The sequence below is a fragment of the Phytophthora ramorum genome, assembly GCF_020800215.1.
Source record: "Phytophthora ramorum isolate Pr-102 chromosome Unknown Phyram_PR-102_s0011, whole genome shotgun sequence".
Taxonomy (NCBI): Eukaryota; Oomycota; class Peronosporomycetes; order Peronosporales; family Peronosporaceae; genus Phytophthora; species Phytophthora ramorum.
Window position 1 is genome coordinate 151,838 of NW_027150657.1, and position 15,743 is coordinate 167,580.

A 15,743-nucleotide genomic window follows, 5' to 3' on the forward strand; every position below is an offset into this window, starting at 1 on the left:
GCGAGTATGAGCACAGCGAAGAAGGCGCTGGAGAGCGCGTCCCGCCGCGAGCTGCAGGCTCTGGCCAAGGAGCTACAGCTGTGCCGCGGTAACGCCAAGTCGGACGTGATCGTGAGCCACGCCGTGCAGTTCCTGGACGACCACCCGAAGGACGGCGAGCAGCAGGTGCTGGGCGCACTGACCGGCGACAGCGACAGCCCCATGTCTGTGGCGGAGAAGACGAAAGAGAGTTCCAAGCCCAAGAAGAAAGAAACGATGGTCGTTGCTGCCGTCAAGGACAAGAAGAGCAAACAGCAGCCCGAGGACGAGCCAACCGTCACGGTGAAGAGCGTGGAGAAGAAGAAGAAGAAGAACTTGAGCGCCGATGCAGCTAAAGAGACGAAGAAGGTGACGCCCAAGGACAAGAAGGTCAAGCAGGCGCCGTCTACTACCAAGTCTACCACTGCGTCGCCTGCTAAGAGTCCGAAGGTCAGTGTGAAGGTTCAGTCTGCCAAGAACCCCAAGACTAGTGTGAAGTCGTCGCCATCGACTAAAAAGTCGCCTACCAGCAAGAGCAAGCCGTCAGAAGACGCGGTCGAGAAGAAGCAGGTGGTTAGCAAGAAGGAGGGGGCTCTGGGGACCAAGAAGAGCATGCCGGTCGGCAGGAAGGCGGAGATCAAGGCGCGCAAGGCTGTGGATGCGCTTGTCAAGTCGACGCCTGACTTGATGTTTGTGGGCGACTCGCGCGTGCGCTGCTCCACGACGGGCCACGAGATGAAGGCCGACCTAGAAGTGGTCAACAAGTACATTACCGGTAAGCGCTACCTGAAGGCCCGCAACCTCAAGCTCTCGTTTGCAAAGTACACGCCTATGTTCGTCGATCACCCGGACGAGTCGAAGACGGAGATGCTGTGGTGTAACGTGACCGAGTCGGCCATCGCCCGCGACTTGAAGCGCGTCCAGGAGCACATTGCTGCCCCCAAGTACCGCAAGGAGCTCTCCACTTGGAAAGAGCAGGAGGCCGCGAAGAAGAAGGCGGAGGAGGAAGAAGCGCAGCGGAGAGCGGCGCGCATCAAGGCTGCCAAGAAACGAAGGCTCGCAGCCGCGAACGGCGACAATGGTGACGCACCCCAGAGCAAGCGGCTTGCCAAGCGTGCGAAGACTGTCGATGGCGCATCCCAGAGCAAGCGGCCTGCCAAGCGTGCGAAGACTGTCGATTCCGGCCGTAAGTAAGTAGACCAAACAAGCCATTGCTAGTACAAGTAACACGGAAGTTTGTGTGCATACCAATACCAGCGCCAACGTACTTTTGAGATGGCTACATGGCCCGTCACATGTGAGTTGGAAGATTCTGGAAAGTTTCGACGTCCTGGACTCGGCTGGGCCCCACTTTTCAATCTTACGCACAAGACGCACGATGTTCGGAGGAGACGCCGCGCTGCCGTTCTCGCGCCACTCGGACGTGCTACACGGGCCCGTGCCCGCGGACCCGACGGAGCTGGAGAACCTCGTGGCGGAGCTCAAGCGCCGGGGCAACGCCGCCTTCCAGCAGAAGGCGCTAGAGGAAGCTGAGGTGCTCTACTCGCGCGCCATCGCCGTGAACGAGCGCAACGCGCAGCAGACGCAGCACATTTTCTACGCCAACCGCTCGGCCGCGCGCTGCTCCATGGGCAAGGCGGACAAAGCACTGGCGGACGCCGACGCCTGCATCGCGCTGGATGCCGCGTACGCCAAGGGTTTTTTCCGCAAGGCGCAGGCGATGGTCAAGCTGGGCCGCTTCAAAGACGCGCTGGCCGTGCTAGACACCGCCAAAGCACTGGAGCCCAGCAACAAGTCGGTGACCACACTGTACAGTAAGGTGCAGGAGATGGCCAAGAAGGAGAAGGAGCCGCCCGTCGCCCCCAAGAAGGTGGTGACGCGCGTGGAAGTGGCCCAGACGAACGCTGCCCCCGCCAAACCAGTGACGACTGCTGTCGTGGACGAAGACGCGGAGATCATGGGCCACGTCCGCGGCTACAAGAAGCTGGCGGACGGACGCGTGACCACTTTTTTCAACAACGAGCTCACGGAGGAAGCCAAGCAGCTCATTGGTGACATCGCCCCCAAGAAGGTTGAGGACGTCAACAAGGTGCAGATTAAGAGCGTGGACGGCGGCTCGGCCTGGAATCAGGGCAACACGTTCGAGGAGAAGGACATGACGTCGTGGGCCAAGGCCAAGCTGGAGACGATTGTCTCTGGCATCTCAGCGCCGCTTGGCACGGGCGAAGGCATCGTGGCCTCCTTGGAAGTGTCGAACCTCGAGGGAGATGCATCCATTGCGGTGGTGCGTGGCGCCAAGCGCTACATCTTCGACTTTACGTTCAAGCTGGCGTGCACGTTGACACAGGGAGACACCTCGGTGGCGGGTGAGATCAAGTTCCTGGACCTAAGCTCGGACTGTGGTGGCGACTACGACGTAGAGGCTGTCGTGCCCTCTCGCTACCAGTCGGAAGGTGGCAAGGCGCTGCACACGGCGTTGAGCTCGTCGTCGTCGCCCTTCCGCCAAGCGCTCGCTGCTCAACTGGCCACATTCGTGCAAGAGTACCACACGTTCTAAGCTAATACACGGACGTTGACGATGCTAGAATTCAAGGCAGATTCAACACAGCCCAATCTTACGATCATTGCTACTTCGAAGTAGAACCTCCACCTAGGGGCCAAGCGTGTAGCTACTGGTAAAAATGACGAGTGGAGAAGTGCCATCTACGGACTGGCACAGTTTGAAAAACTGTATTATCAATACCTGTTCGATACCTGTTTTCATACCTGCTCAATACTAGCAACAACAAAAAGAAACATGGACCCCAGCTCGGGCGTTAAAATGAGACGCGAACTTATCAAAAAACCGTGTTTGTCATTAAAAATATTATTATTCGTTTTCCCAGTTTTATTAATGTTTACGTATCTCGGAAATATGCGTTCATACAGGTTCAAGGTACTTTCCGAGTTGAATGGCGCTGGTCGTCGCATAGCCCGAAAAGCTCATTAGGAATCAGCCGACGTCTCTTGCCTATTTGCTACGACAGCCTCAGCCTCCCCTTATTGCAACGATGTCGGCTGTGGACGTGGCTTCCTCTTCTTCTCCCGCAAAGACGGACGAGGCCGGTAAGACGATGGTGGCCGTGGGCGGCATGCAGAATATGGCGTGGGCCTCGGACACGAGCAAGTTCGGCTTCAAGATGCTGGTCAAGATGGGTTGGTCGGCCGGCAAGGGCGTGGGTAAGGAGCTGCAGGGCCAGGCCACGCACGTCAAAATCGCGCGGCGCTCGGAGAACTTGGGCGTGGGCTGCAGCCTCAAGCAGGCGGAGGTGCAGGGCTGGTCCGAGACGGCAGGCGGCTTCGCGGACGTGCTCAAGACGCTCAACAAATCGTACGGCAGCAAGTCCAACTCGGACGCCGATAGCTCGGACGAGAGCTCCAGCAGCAAGAAAAAGAAGAGCAAGAAGAACAAGAAGGAGAAGAAGGCCAAGAAGGAGAAGAAGAACAAGAAGAGCAAGAAGGCAGAGAAGACCACGGTCTCCAGGCGGCTGCACTACCGCAAGCGCCAGACCAACAAGGACGCCAAGAGTTACGGTGCCGCGGAGATGGCTGCCATCCTAGGCGTCGCGTCCTCGAGCTACAAGCAGGCATTGGAGTAGACCTCTTGCTGGGTGGGGCTTCTCCAATGTGTATGACTATTTAGACCAAATACATGGCAAACTTTCATCTACGCCAGCCTTCCTCCCTGCATTTTGACGCACACGGGAAGCAGCAAGCCCCTGACCATCCATCTTTGACTGTACTTCAAAAATACATGCGTGTCCGCGTTGCGTTTTCAATACTTTTCCTGTTTGTCCAACTCTGCAATAACATATATACCTTCATGTTATGTATCAATATAATAACCTTTCAAATATGATTTTAATGGTCACTGGTTGTGAAGAGCCATTCCAGCATTGGCCAGCAGAGCAGAGTGACCATGGCGAGCGTGTTCGTGCGCAACCTGCCGTTCGGCGTGACGCAGGAGGAGCTGGAGCACGTGTTCAGCGACATCGGCCCCGTGAGAAAGATCGATGTCATCAAGGACAAGGGCAAGCGCAAGAGCGAGATGCTCACGCGCGGCTTCGCCTTTGTCAAGTTGTACGTGTGCACCAGCCTCTCGCCAGTCTTGCTGTGCAGTGATTAACCTGTTGTTGTTGATACCCTTGCAGCGCTGTGGAGAGCGACGCGGCGACGGCCGTCGAGAAGCTCAACAAGACGGACTTCCAGGGCCGCAAGATGCTCATCGGTGGGTCTCCGCTTACTGTTATTCCTCTAGTCACCTGAAGAGTGAACTGAACTGACCCTCGTTTTCTAGATTATGCCATGGACAAGAGCAAGCGCCGCGGACTCGCCACCAAGAACCAGCCTGTCCACGAAGAGAAGCCTGTTGCAGTTGAGCAGGCGCAACAGGAGGATGTCAAAATGGAGGAGCCTGTGCAGTCGGAGGAGGACAAGGAGAAGGCCAAGAAGGAGCGCAAGGCCGCCAAGAAGGCTGCGAAGAAGGCAGCCAAGGCAGAGGAGAAGGTAAAGCAGGAGCAGGAGCAGGAGACACCTGCCACGGTTGAGCCGAAAAACGAAGAGAAGCCGGCCAAGGTTAAACAGACGAAAGCGAAGGTCGAGGTCGCCTCTACTCCTGCAGCGAAATCGGCTGCCCACGTCCAGAGCGATCGGAATGCGCGTCGCCGACAGCACCGTGAGTTTCTGCGTGACGTGGAGCGCCGCAAGGAGGAGCAGGCCAGTGTGGAGCAGAAATCGGTGCTGATCTTCGGCCTGGGTGCCGATGTGACGCAGAAGCACGTGCTTAAGAAAGTCAAGAAGATTGGTGCAGTGGAAAAAGTGGAGATGAAGGAAGAAGCACGCACGGGAAAGACATACGCATTGGTGCAGTTCAAGACGTCGAAGGATGCAGCACTGGCCATTCCTAAGCTCGACCATCACATTTTCAAGGGTTCTATGCTGCAGGTGAAGAGTGCAGCCACAGCGGTTGTGGTTGGCGACAAGGGAGAAGCAGGAAAGCCGGGCCAGCAGAAGCATGCCGCCGAGACAGAGGGATTGCGCCTGATCGTGCGTAACCTGGCTTTCCAGACCACGGACAAGGATCTGGAGAAGCTTTTCGAAGTGCATGGCCCGCTGTTTGAGGTCCGTGTTGTGCGTATGCCCGTGGAGGAAGACAGAAAGACGAGCGAGGAGGAGGCCGATGGAAAAACCGAGAGCGAACCCGCGCTTGGCCGCAGCCGCGGTTTCGGCTTCGTTCAGTACCGCGATGTGGTTGACGCGCGTGCTGCTGTGGAGAAGCTCAATGGAACAAAGCTCAAGGGGCGTGAGATGATTGTGGATTTCGCGCTGTCCAAGACGAAGTACCTTGAACAGCAGAAAAAACAGGAGGAAGAGGCGATTGCATCTGCGGCTCCGGAGAATGACGAGGAGGAAGAGGACGCTAACAGCGGTGACGAGGATGACGATCAGCTCGAAATGGCTACTGATGATGAAGCGGAAGCTGGATCTGAGGAAGAGGAAGGTAACAACGATGGTGGCGAAGAGGAATCGACACCAGCTCCTAAGGAGGACACGGAGGCCCAACGTGACCGCACGCTGTTCATCCGTAATTTGTCGTTTCAGACGTCGGAGGATGGACTGCGCGAGTTTTTCCAGACCTTCGGTGCTGTCGAGTATGCTCGTGTGGTGTATGACAAGGGCTCAGGGCTGTCCAAGGGCGTTGGATTCGTGCGTTTCAAAGCGGCTGATGTCGCTGCTGATGTTCTGAAGCGTGGGGAGCAACCGCCAGTTGATGATAAGAAGAAGAACAAAAAGGACAAGAAGAGGGAAAAACAGTTCACGCTGTCTGCTCTGGCCGATGGTGGAGACGATGCATTGACCCTGGATGGACGTCAGCTCATCCTGTCGCGTGCTGTGTCCAAGACTGATGCTGAGCATCTGGCAGACTCGAACGCTCGTGAGCGCCGCCGCCTGGACAAGCGTAACCTGTACTTGGCGTACGAGGGTACGCTTAACGTGAACAAAATAGCGGACGACGAGCTGGAACTGCCGAAGATGGACATCGACAAGCGCCGACGCGCCATCCGCGAGAAGAAGCTGAAGCTGCAGAACCCGATGTACTTCGTGTCGCCCATGCGTCTGTCTGTGCGTAACCTGTCCACGGCGCTGGATGATCGCAAACTGAAGAAGCTCTTCCACGATGCCGCGAGCGCTGGTGTGCGCGCTGGCAACGTGGATCGCACGGAAATTAAGCCGGAGCTGCTGTCTAAGGGTACCAACCCTCCTGTGAAGGTGCGCATGGCCAAGGTGGTGCGCGACATGGAATCAGCCAAGGCTGGGAAGGAGCCACGCTCTCGCGGCTATGGTTTCGTCGAGTTCTCAGATCACTTGCACGCTCTGGCCGCGCTGCGTATTCTGAACAACAACCCGAAGTACACTTCGTACGCGGCCGGTCGGGTATCAACTTCTGGGGCGCCTGACAGCTCGAAATCGCGCCTTATTGTGGAGTTTGCTCTTGAGAACCACGGCAAGCTCAAGCTGCGCGAGAAGCGCGCTGCTGACGCTGCCAAGAAGCGCGAAGAGGAGCGTGCGCTAAAGGAAGCACAGGGCGAGGACGGCGAAGATGCCGAAGCGACTAAAAAGAGCCGTGGTCAGCGCCAGCGTGAGAAGAAGAAGCTGCGTGCACTGGCTAAGGCCGAGGCAAAAGATGAAGGCGAGGAGGGCAAAACGAAGACTAAAAAGGCAAGTAAGGTAGTCAAGGAAGTGAAGCAGCAGCCGAAGAAGCGGAAACGCGCCGAGACACCGCAGGGGGATGCGGAGGCTGACGCGTTGGCCTCGCTGGACCAGACTGCGCCGACCACAAAGAAGGGCAAGACGCTGTCTCGCAACCAGCGCAAGAACGCCAAGGAGCTGGCGAAGGAGAAGTCGTTCGAAGAGCTGGTGAGCAGCTACAAGAAGGAGATTTTCGGTGAAAAGCCTGCGGCCGGAGGTGCTTCAAAGGGAGACGATGCTGGCAAGACGGCCGAGCGCTGGTTTGACTAATTCGATTCTCGTTACTCGTTCAGCCCGGACCCACGTCCATGGGAGGAGGCATATAAAAAAACCCGCGCAAAACGGACGACTTGTATGACCGGAAATATAGACTGCTTGCATGAACACGATGTCTTCCTCCATGTCCCCAATCATGAGATTTCTGATCTGCTTTTGTCTTCTCCTCCCACCAGATATAGCTGTCGTCTTCAACTGGTTAACACGCATGGACACGTACAAACTAAGTTCTGAGCTCCTTGTCCCCTCAGGCCCTGAGCACGATTAATAGCCCTTCGAGAGAACCTGTCGGCCGTGGTATTTTGCCATTCGAAGCTCCGGTAGATGAGCGCAAGGCCGAGAAGGCGACGACTTGGCCTCTCCTGCTTGCCACTGCAATCGAGTTGGTAAGTTGTGCAGGGCATGGTCGCCGACGCGCAGTCGTGCACAGATTCCTTTGCATTCTTCAGTAGTGCACCTCTCGTGGTGCAGCAGCCTCCAGCGCATAGATTGCTGGTGATCATCCCTGTACGACGCGACTGCTGCTCCTGGCAGTGCAGTTCCAGTGCCCGCGTCACGTATTTCACGACCCCCACGAGCACAACATTCCAGCCTGCTCGTCCAGGAGTAGACTTCGTCGAAGGACGTGGTGCAGTCCTGTTCGACGTGGGTCAGCAACGCGCTCAGGTTGCAGTGGAGATTCTCCCAGCTCTAGTGGGCGATTGGAGACCGGCGGACTCAACGCCGCCTTACCAGCGAACGTTTGCAATTGTACTGGAAGCGCCGGCTAATGCATCTGCACTAGTTCGAGTGTCGACTGAGATCATCGTGGAGCCGACACTTGTACATAAGGACATCAGTCTCCCAGCAGCAGCGCCGATAATAAGTACCGTAGCTGGGATTCTTGCGGCGGCGGGACTAGTGGCATTGGCAGTGTGCTGGTTTCGAGTACAGCGCTGCTGCCTTCCTCGTCGCGCGCGGTCATTTGAATACAAAGTGTTGCTGCTGCCTCGACGGGATTCTGGAGCAAGTGAGGAAACACGAGAAGTCGTGACCCCCACCAGCACCAGGCCTGCAAAGAAGAGCGGGGTTCGGCGCCCCGCTCGGCGCGCCAGCTCGTTCAAGAACTGGAGAGCAATCGCGGAGCGTCTAAGGCAAGAAACGTCTGGCCACGTTACTCCAGAAGACGAAGGCGGCGAAGAAGTGAAAGCTGCAGTGGACGAGAAGGGATCGTCGGAAAACGCCGGGGACGATAGCGACCCGGAGAGGGACCTGAGAAAGCACTTGGCGTCTATCCAGAACGCTACTCGATAGCTCGTGGCTGTATATTGGTGGCACCTAGTGGTAGCGCGCATAACGGTGGTAACAGCGTATTTATCATCATTCAGTTCAGCTGTGGTTTGTTGTGCACATTGGGCAATGTTGAAGTTGAAGCTGTCGAAGGGCCCGGATGTAGCCATTTGGGTGCTCGACAGCTTAACTAAGTGCATTTCGATGCTCGACCGGCGACGCAATGCTGACAAATGCAGTGATGTAAGGGCGGTCGATCTCCGCCACACAAAGTGCCATCCCGAGGGGAAAGATGTGTATGGCGGTCAGCGAGGAATCGTGATAAAGTGCACGGAATGAATTAACGTTAATGAGGTCGATGCCGCAGCGGCACCACCGCCTACAGTACGCGACCAGCTCAGAGCTTGTTCTTGTAGAAGACGACATTGCCGTCGTCCTCGACAAACTTGCAGTACGTGTAGGACCGCCAGAGCGCCATGGGCACGGGCGTGGTGTCCTTGAGGTAGAACTTGCCCAACAGCGGCTTGATGGCGTTCGTGGCCTCCTCGCAGTGGTAGAAGGGCATCTTGGAGAAGATGTGGTGGCACACGTGCGTGTCCACAATGCGGTGCACCACCGAGTCCAGGTACTTGCCGAACGACCGATCCACGGTACACAGTGCGCCGCGCAGCCAGCTCCACTCGCCCTCGCGGAAGTGCGGGATGTACGTGTCCGTGTGCTGCAGGAACGTGATGAGCACGAGGTAGGCGTTCACGACGAAGTAGGGCACGACGTAGAACTTGACCATGGTGAACAGCGAGAAGGTGTGCACCAGCACGGCCAGCGTGGACAGCGCGACGATGAGGAAGATGTCGCTCAGCACGATCATCCAGCGCTCGCGGTCGGAGTAGATGGCCGAGTATGGGTTGAAGTGGCTGCGCGGCTTGCCCCAGTACTTGGTCGGACCCGTGGCGTTGAAGAAGAGGTAGCCGGGCATCCAGCCCACGACGAGCATGTACACGATGCGGTAGAGCTGGTAGAGCGGCGAGTCCTCGAGCGTCTCGTCCCACGAGCTGGCAGCCACGGAGCGGGTGACGGGCACGAACACCTCGTCGTTCTCGCAGCTGCCAGTGTTGGAGTGGTGCTTGCGGTGCGAGATGCGCCAGCTGTGGTACGGCACGAGCAGCGCCGAGTGCAGCACGAGGCCAATGATGTTGTTGACCACCTCGCTGGAGCAGTAGGCCTGGTGGCCGCACTCGTGCGCGACGACCCAGATGCCCGTGAGGTAGCTGCCCTGGAAGAACCAGTACACCGGCCAGAGTAGGTAGGCGGCGGCGCCAGTCTGGTCGATGTACGAGGCCGCGTAGAAGAGCGCGGCGCACGTGAGCATGTTCTTGATGGCGTAGTACGTGGATGTGACGAACGAGCGCTCGAAGCAGTGCTTGGGGATGGCGGCGCGCAGCTCACGCAGCGAAAAGTGCGGCAGCTCGAGCGGCAGCGGCGCCGGGGCGCCCTCCACGTGCTTGTAGCCGGCCTCGGCGAGCTGGCGCTGCTTGGCCTCGCTGTCCGAGGCCACCTTGGCGGCCGAGTCGGCTTCCGGGTTCAGAATCGCCATGGCGGGTTGTGGAGACGTCGAGAGGTGGTTTGCAGGCGAAGCGCGAATCTGCAAATGAGGAGGGCACCGAGAGGACGAGAGAGGAGGTGGCGGAATTCGAGGGTGCGAGGCGGAGGAAAAGACGCGCGGATCCGGCGGTGACTGGCGTCCGGGCCACGGGTTATACTGCAACGCAGTGTACGTCAGGCGCGGCGCCACCGTGATGTCATTCGGAATGTTGCGTCAGACTGCGCTCGGTGGCGTGCAATGGTCCCCATGCTTTGCCCAGTTTCTGCTCGGACCCGGAGGCTGTGGCTATGCATGTGAGGCACGGGCGCCGAGCCCGGCACCGGGTATTCGCAGCCATTGCCCACGGGCATGGACTCCATGATGGAGTGACGTGTGACTAGCAAGGTGTCCGCAAGGCGCGCAACGGGGCGGCTGTATGGGGGTAAGTGGCCGCCCACTTCAAGGTGGTGCACCACCCAAACGTTTAACGAATTCCCAAAGACACGATCTTCAGATGGTGTTTGTGGTGGTCTGCATCGCCAAGAGCATTTTGTGGTTCTGCTTCGAACACGGTGCTGCTGTCGGATTTCCTCATCGTAGGCGCCTGAGCGTATTGTATCCCAACCGGGGTCTTAAGGCGCGTCTGCTTCAAGTATTATACCAAGCCAGTGTTGGTGTCGCTTGTCGCTACCGCATCGATCGGCCGAGCAAGGCTTGGCTTGAAACTGAGCCTGATCGGAGTCGCAGTTTGGTTTTCAATAACTTTCAGGGCGTTATCCTTTGGTGGGGCTGATCGGGTCTAAAGCTGAGTAATGTTCACAGGAGCAAGCGCACTATTGATGGCGCGGACTGCATGGAGATGAACAGATGCGAGTATGATTGGCATGCTCCTGCACCGATAGACACGATGCGCTAAGCATTGTCATAACTCCACCGATACTACAACGGGCTGGGTAACCCACGTAATGGCAACCCAGGTCGAGACAAGCGCGAGGGCCAGCGAGCATGCCTATCAGCCAGCCGCATCAATTCAAGCCATCCTGCACACGCAAGCAAGCGAGGCCATTGTGCTGAAAATCTACAGCTGATTACACCAATTGTGCGACAGCGAATCTGAATTGCCATCTCGACAATGCAAACACAAGTTCGCAGCACGGTAACGCCCCACACTACCATTGCAACAGCATACAGAGCATCTCTCGTTGAGCGACCCCCTTATGCTGTTCATGCTCGATTTTTCGCTCTTGGCACGTTCTCGTTGGTACAGCATGATCTTGCGATGCTCGTCGCAGTATCAGTTGCCGTGCCATTAACACCTGCTCGAGAAGTGTCGTGGTGATCGCAGAGACAGCGGCCGAAGACGAAGGAGTGGCATGTTTTTTTTCCAACACGGAACTGCAGTCTGTAGTCTGCAGGTCTCTTCGTACGCGGGGATGCATCATCGGTGCTTTTGGGAGAAGCGACTGCATTTCTATAGTTTGTCAATATGTAGGATAACCATAGTAGCGTTCCATTCATTTCCTGGCGCCGACAGCATCGTTAGTACTCGTGTCTAGGTGTACTGATATTAATTTTAATTACTTTTGGGCAACCACGGTACGTTTGGGAATCCACGGTACTTTACTCTGGACCGCGGTCCGGACCGGTCATCTGAACCGTCACATTCGCACTTAGTGCGAGGTCCTTCTCGGCGACCAACCAATGGCCCAGCGGATGCTTGCACGCCCCGCGGCGTAGGCAGCACTTAGTTCGGTTCTTTAAGTCTTTCGGAAGCAAAAACATCACCATGTCCTCCACTGGAATCGCCGTGGGCCTGAACAAGGGTTTCCCTGTCAACAAGAAGCAGGTGGCTGCCCGCCCCGCTTCCCGCAAGGGAGTAAGTGCCGGTCCTTTTTCAGCAGCAACGCGCGTCATTCAGCGCAGCATTCAGCGCGACAAACAGGAGCAGGGAGCTAACGGAGCTGTGTGTGGTTGATGTGGTGCAGCGTGCTGGCAAGAAGACGAAACTCGTGCGCGACATCGTGCGCGAGGTCGTTGGCCTCATGCCGTACGAGAAGCGCATCCTTGATATGATCAAGAGCGGCGGCTCGTCGGCTGAGAAGCGTATCTACAAGTTCTCCAAGAAGCGCGTACGTACTCTTGACACAGACACAGCACTTTAGCAATCCATTGCTGCTCTATTACCAGCTACAAGGAGCTGGTAGTCTATTGAGTCTAGAGCCGCAGATCCTCATGCTTGTTGTGTATGTATTTACCTCTCGACCTACAGCTCGGCACGCACCGTCGTGCTCTGCAGAAGCGCGAGGAGATGAAGGCGTACTACGCCGCTCTCCGTGCCAAGGCCGCTCACCACGCTTAAGGACGAGAAACCGACACAGTTCCAGGATTGCGGAGATGAGGAGACCGACTTGTCAGTGGGTCGGGGCGGGCGCGGATACTCTCGACGGTGGCGTGATGTCCACTTGCCGACTGCTCTCGGCTGAGCTCTGCTGAGAGCGGCGCTGTGCGTTGTCCGTTGGCTTTGGGCTGCTTCGTCTCCGTCGCTTCATTATTCGAAAATAAAGGATCGCCAAATCACTGCTTCAAGCCCCCGGCGCGTCCTGCGTGTCGACGTCTTCCTGCGTCGTGTATCAATCAACCTCTTGTGGCGTGTTGTGTGTAAGCGCAGTGAACTTCAGGTGTCCAGGTGCTTCAACCTGTGGCAACGACGAAAGCTCTCGCACCCAGGTGCAGAGCTGTTTTCAGCGCAACAGGATTAAATAAAAGCGAGCAGAAAATAGCAGTCGACGCCGAATGTGGCTGCAGCAGGGCGACCGTTGCTCAGACGCTGTCCTCCTGCCCTGCTTTAGCCTCCTGGGCAGTTTTCACGGGCTCACTTATAATAGGCAGTAATCAGAACGTGGTCTGGCCGCCGCGCCCCAGCGCCCAGGAGCGGAGGAAGCTCGGGGGACGAGTGGAATCTTAGCGCGCCGCGAGCTCTGCCTCCCATCACGCATCCCGCCTGCGACTACTCGCTGCGACTCGCAAGACACCAGAGCGCGGAGCGATCGACGGACGCAACTCGGCCAAAGTGCAGGACTGTAAGCCCCCAGCGACGAGAAACGCACCGGAGCCGACGGGTCGCGACGCGCAAGTCTCGACAAACAGCCAAGAATACACGAGCTGTTGCGCTGCCCCTTGGATCTCTTGTCCCATGGGAGTTGAAGCGAAGGAGCATCGGCGTCGCATGCTACTGCACTCCATGGCAGCACTCGCCCGCCGCAGTGTAGGCACCGGCGTCGGCAGCTCGACACCAAGAGCTCTTCCGACTGAGGTGGCGACTAGCGGAGACGATGTCGCCGTCCTTTCTGCTAGCTTGTCAACGGCGTCGTGTTCCGCGCAGCACGATGAGGCTGAGCTATGCAAGGAGCCAATGACGGGGCCCTGTATCCTGCCTGCTGCTCATCAGCCTCGCATGGGCCCGCTGCGGGCGTCGCCATTGAGAATATCGCAGTCTTCGCCTCGACTTGTAGGCGCCTCGGTGGTCGCAAGGCGGTCTACGGTTGCAGTGGGCCAAGTTGAAGACCATAGCCAAGAAGGAAGCCATTCGTCCAACATCAGCAGTCACTTGCTCTCCAGACGCGCGACGAGTGTGCTCGAGACGTCGAGTGACAACACGAGTGATGAGTCCATCATCTACGCGGTAGCGCTGCTGCGCAAACTCCAGCAGCACGCGTGCGAAAGCGAGCGTGGCGAGGCAGCCGTGCAGCGCGAGCAGATTGACCAGATCCTTCATGGCTTCTCTCGCGCTCTTGAAACAGTGACCTCCACTTGGGACGAGCGGAGCGTTGAGAACACGATGCAAAAGCTCTTCGACACGCACTCGAACGTTTTCGACGAGAGCATGCAGAACTTCTTCATCCAGAACTTCCTGCATGAATCGGAGAGTGCCAAGACCTTCCGTACGGCGCTGCGTCGGACGAGCATGCTGCGCAGGTGTCTGCTAGCAATGTATTCCGAGCGCAACAGCCCCGATGGAAGTAGTGCGAGTGACGACAAAGGAATCGCCGCACGCCGCTGGGGTGAAGCAGTAACTCGGGTCATGAAGCAAAAGGAGGACGAACGCCGACGATACTCGATTGAAGTGTGTCCTGAAGTCACCAACCCCTCCATAGTGTCAGCCGTGAAGAACGAGATCGCCAACGTCGACTCTTGGAACTTCGACGTTTTTACGGTACGTCGACATTGCCAAGTGTGCCGTCGTCTTTAGAATACCCGAGCATGAGTGCTGACATTTTTTTAATGCTTTTCTTCTATCCAGATCGCGACGGCAGTTCCAGGCCAGGCATTGTGCATCGTCGGTAATGCACTGCTAGAACAGTACGACTTTTGCTGTCACCTTCGGACAACCAAAGCGCGCGTTCAATCTTTGTTACGGCAGTAAGTTCCATCACTCGGAAGTCGTCTTCGCTTGCAGTACGAAGTGCTCACCGTTCGCATCTTGTCGATATTTTTCAGTGTCCAGAGACGGTATCATGCCCACCCGTATCACAATGGTATTGTTTGTCTCCATAGTCGTGTTGGTATTAGCGCCTTTGTACTGACGAATTCTGTTCTTCCGCTTACAGCCGAGCATGCCGCAGACGTCACCCAAACTCTGCATCACTTTCTGTCGGTCGGAAACCTGGGCAGTCTGTTCACCGAACGGACAAAGTGCACTGCACTCTTGGCAGCCATCGTTCACGACGTTGTACGTGCAGTTGTCTTGCTTACACCCCTCAGTGGCTCATTTCCTCCACTAACGCACTCTTGTGTTCGCCATCTGCAGGGCCACACGAGCTACAGCAACAATTTCCATATTACCATCAACGACGAGTTGGCCGTACAATACGTATACCGCTCCCCACTTGAGCACATGCACTGCGCGCTAGCCTTCCAGTTGATGAAGGACCCAGAATGCAACATCCTCCAGGGTCTAACAAAAATCGAGCAACAAGAGGTGAGCACGGAGCAAACGTCATTCATGCGACACAAAGAGCTTCACCCGACTCACCATTGTGCTACCCACAGGTCCGTAACTTGATCACCGACATGGTTCTCGCCACCGACAACAGCGTGCATTCCGCGTACTTGGGCAAGCTGGACAACCTAGTTAGGAGGTACGTGTGCGTCTTGAGTCAAATCCGTTGCCACTTGCCCCAACAACTGACAAAATGTTTGTCTTAGATCCACCGAAGAAGGCTGGAAAACCGCCGACCCGGACGACGACAGGCTGGTGCTGCAGATGGCGTTGCACGCCGCGGACGTGTCGAACCCGACCAAGTCGCTGCGCACGTACCTCCTCTGGGCCGAGCGCATCACGCACGAGTTCTACCAGCAGGGAGATAAGGAGCGCGAGCTGCTGCTGCCGGTGAGCATCGGCTACGACCGCGAGCAACCCATCCCGCTCGAGAAGATGCAGGCGGGCTTCATCATCGGCATTGTGCGGCCGCTCTTTTCGTCGCTGAGTCGCCTGCCGAGCGCGCGTCTGGCGCACTGCATGGCGCAGCTGGACGCCAACCTAGCCCACTGGCAGGACGAGATCAATCGCAACCAGCCACCCAAGCCCGCGGCCGCCCCGGACGAAGCAGCGGACGAAGGCGACTGCACGTAGCGAGCGAGCGGGCAGCTATCCCAGTAGGTAGGCTAGCCTGTAGTAAATTAATGAGATGATGTGTCGAACACAAACTCCCCAGATAAGTGCGATTGTTATCTACCAATGGGAGCATAGCATGCACGCCTCGCGTCCGCCTCTCGTTTGGCTGTCCCCCTGCAGTCGCTAAAGCCCAAG

The 15,743-nt window shown here is 57.1% G+C and overlaps 8 protein-coding genes across 8 annotated transcripts; 7 read left to right on the forward strand and 1 right to left on the reverse strand.

The window, feature by feature from the left end:
* Positions 1-6: 6 nt before the first annotated feature.
* On the forward strand, positions 7-1,212 carry KRP23_10843 (Surfeit locus protein 2; the record flags this gene model as incomplete). Its single annotated transcript, XM_067881330.1, has 1 exon — positions 7-1,212. One exon carries the CDS (start codon positions 7-9, stop codon positions 1,210-1,212), a length of 1,206 nt encoding a protein of 401 aa, XP_067740651.1.
* Positions 1,213-1,396: 184 nt separating this feature from the next.
* KRP23_10844 (Serine/threonine-protein phosphatase 5) lies at positions 1,397-2,575 on the forward strand (the record flags this gene model as incomplete). Its single annotated transcript, XM_067881331.1, has 1 exon — positions 1,397-2,575. The coding sequence occupies one exon, from the start codon at positions 1,397-1,399 to the stop codon at positions 2,573-2,575; it is 1,179 nt and encodes a 392-aa protein (XP_067740652.1).
* Positions 2,576-3,068: 493 nt separating this feature from the next.
* On the forward strand, positions 3,069-3,656 carry KRP23_10845 (PIN2/TERF1-interacting telomerase inhibitor 1; the record flags this gene model as incomplete). Its single annotated transcript, XM_067881332.1, has 1 exon — positions 3,069-3,656. The coding sequence occupies one exon, from the start codon at positions 3,069-3,071 to the stop codon at positions 3,654-3,656; it is 588 nt and encodes a 195-aa protein (XP_067740653.1).
* A 320-nt stretch (positions 3,657-3,976) lies between these two features.
* Positions 3,977-7,077, forward strand: KRP23_10846 (putative RNA-binding protein C4F6.14; the record flags this gene model as incomplete). Its single annotated transcript, XM_067881333.1, has 3 exons — positions 3,977-4,137; positions 4,209-4,285; positions 4,355-7,077. The coding sequence occupies 3 exons, from the start codon at positions 3,977-3,979 to the stop codon at positions 7,075-7,077; spliced, it is 2,961 nt and encodes a 986-aa protein (XP_067740654.1).
* A 408-nt stretch (positions 7,078-7,485) lies between these two features.
* Positions 7,486-8,376, forward strand: KRP23_10847 (uncharacterized protein; the record flags this gene model as incomplete). Its single annotated transcript, XM_067881334.1, has 1 exon — positions 7,486-8,376. The coding sequence occupies one exon, from the start codon at positions 7,486-7,488 to the stop codon at positions 8,374-8,376; it is 891 nt and encodes a 296-aa protein (XP_067740655.1).
* Positions 8,377-8,749: 373 nt separating this feature from the next.
* Positions 8,750-9,946, reverse strand: KRP23_10848 (Delta(12) fatty acid desaturase; the record flags this gene model as incomplete). The annotated part of the gene is made up of 1 exon (XM_067881335.1): positions 8,750-9,946. The coding sequence occupies one exon, from the start codon at positions 9,944-9,946 to the stop codon at positions 8,750-8,752; it is 1,197 nt and encodes a 398-aa protein (XP_067740656.1).
* A 1,774-nt stretch (positions 9,947-11,720) lies between these two features.
* On the forward strand, positions 11,721-12,293 carry KRP23_10849 (60S ribosomal protein L36-1; the record flags this gene model as incomplete). Its single annotated transcript, XM_067881336.1, has 3 exons — positions 11,721-11,810; positions 11,920-12,063; positions 12,204-12,293. 3 exons carry the CDS (start codon positions 11,721-11,723, stop codon positions 12,291-12,293), a joined length of 324 nt encoding a protein of 107 aa, XP_067740657.1.
* An 834-nt stretch (positions 12,294-13,127) lies between these two features.
* KRP23_10850 (cAMP-specific 3',5'-cyclic phosphodiesterase 4D) lies at positions 13,128-15,566 on the forward strand (the record flags this gene model as incomplete). The annotated part of the gene is made up of 7 exons (XM_067881339.1): positions 13,128-14,147; positions 14,235-14,353; positions 14,432-14,469; positions 14,542-14,663; positions 14,742-14,912; positions 14,984-15,072; positions 15,140-15,566. 7 exons carry the CDS (start codon positions 13,128-13,130, stop codon positions 15,564-15,566), a joined length of 1,986 nt encoding a protein of 661 aa, XP_067740658.1.
* Positions 15,567-15,743: the final 177 nt, after the last annotated feature.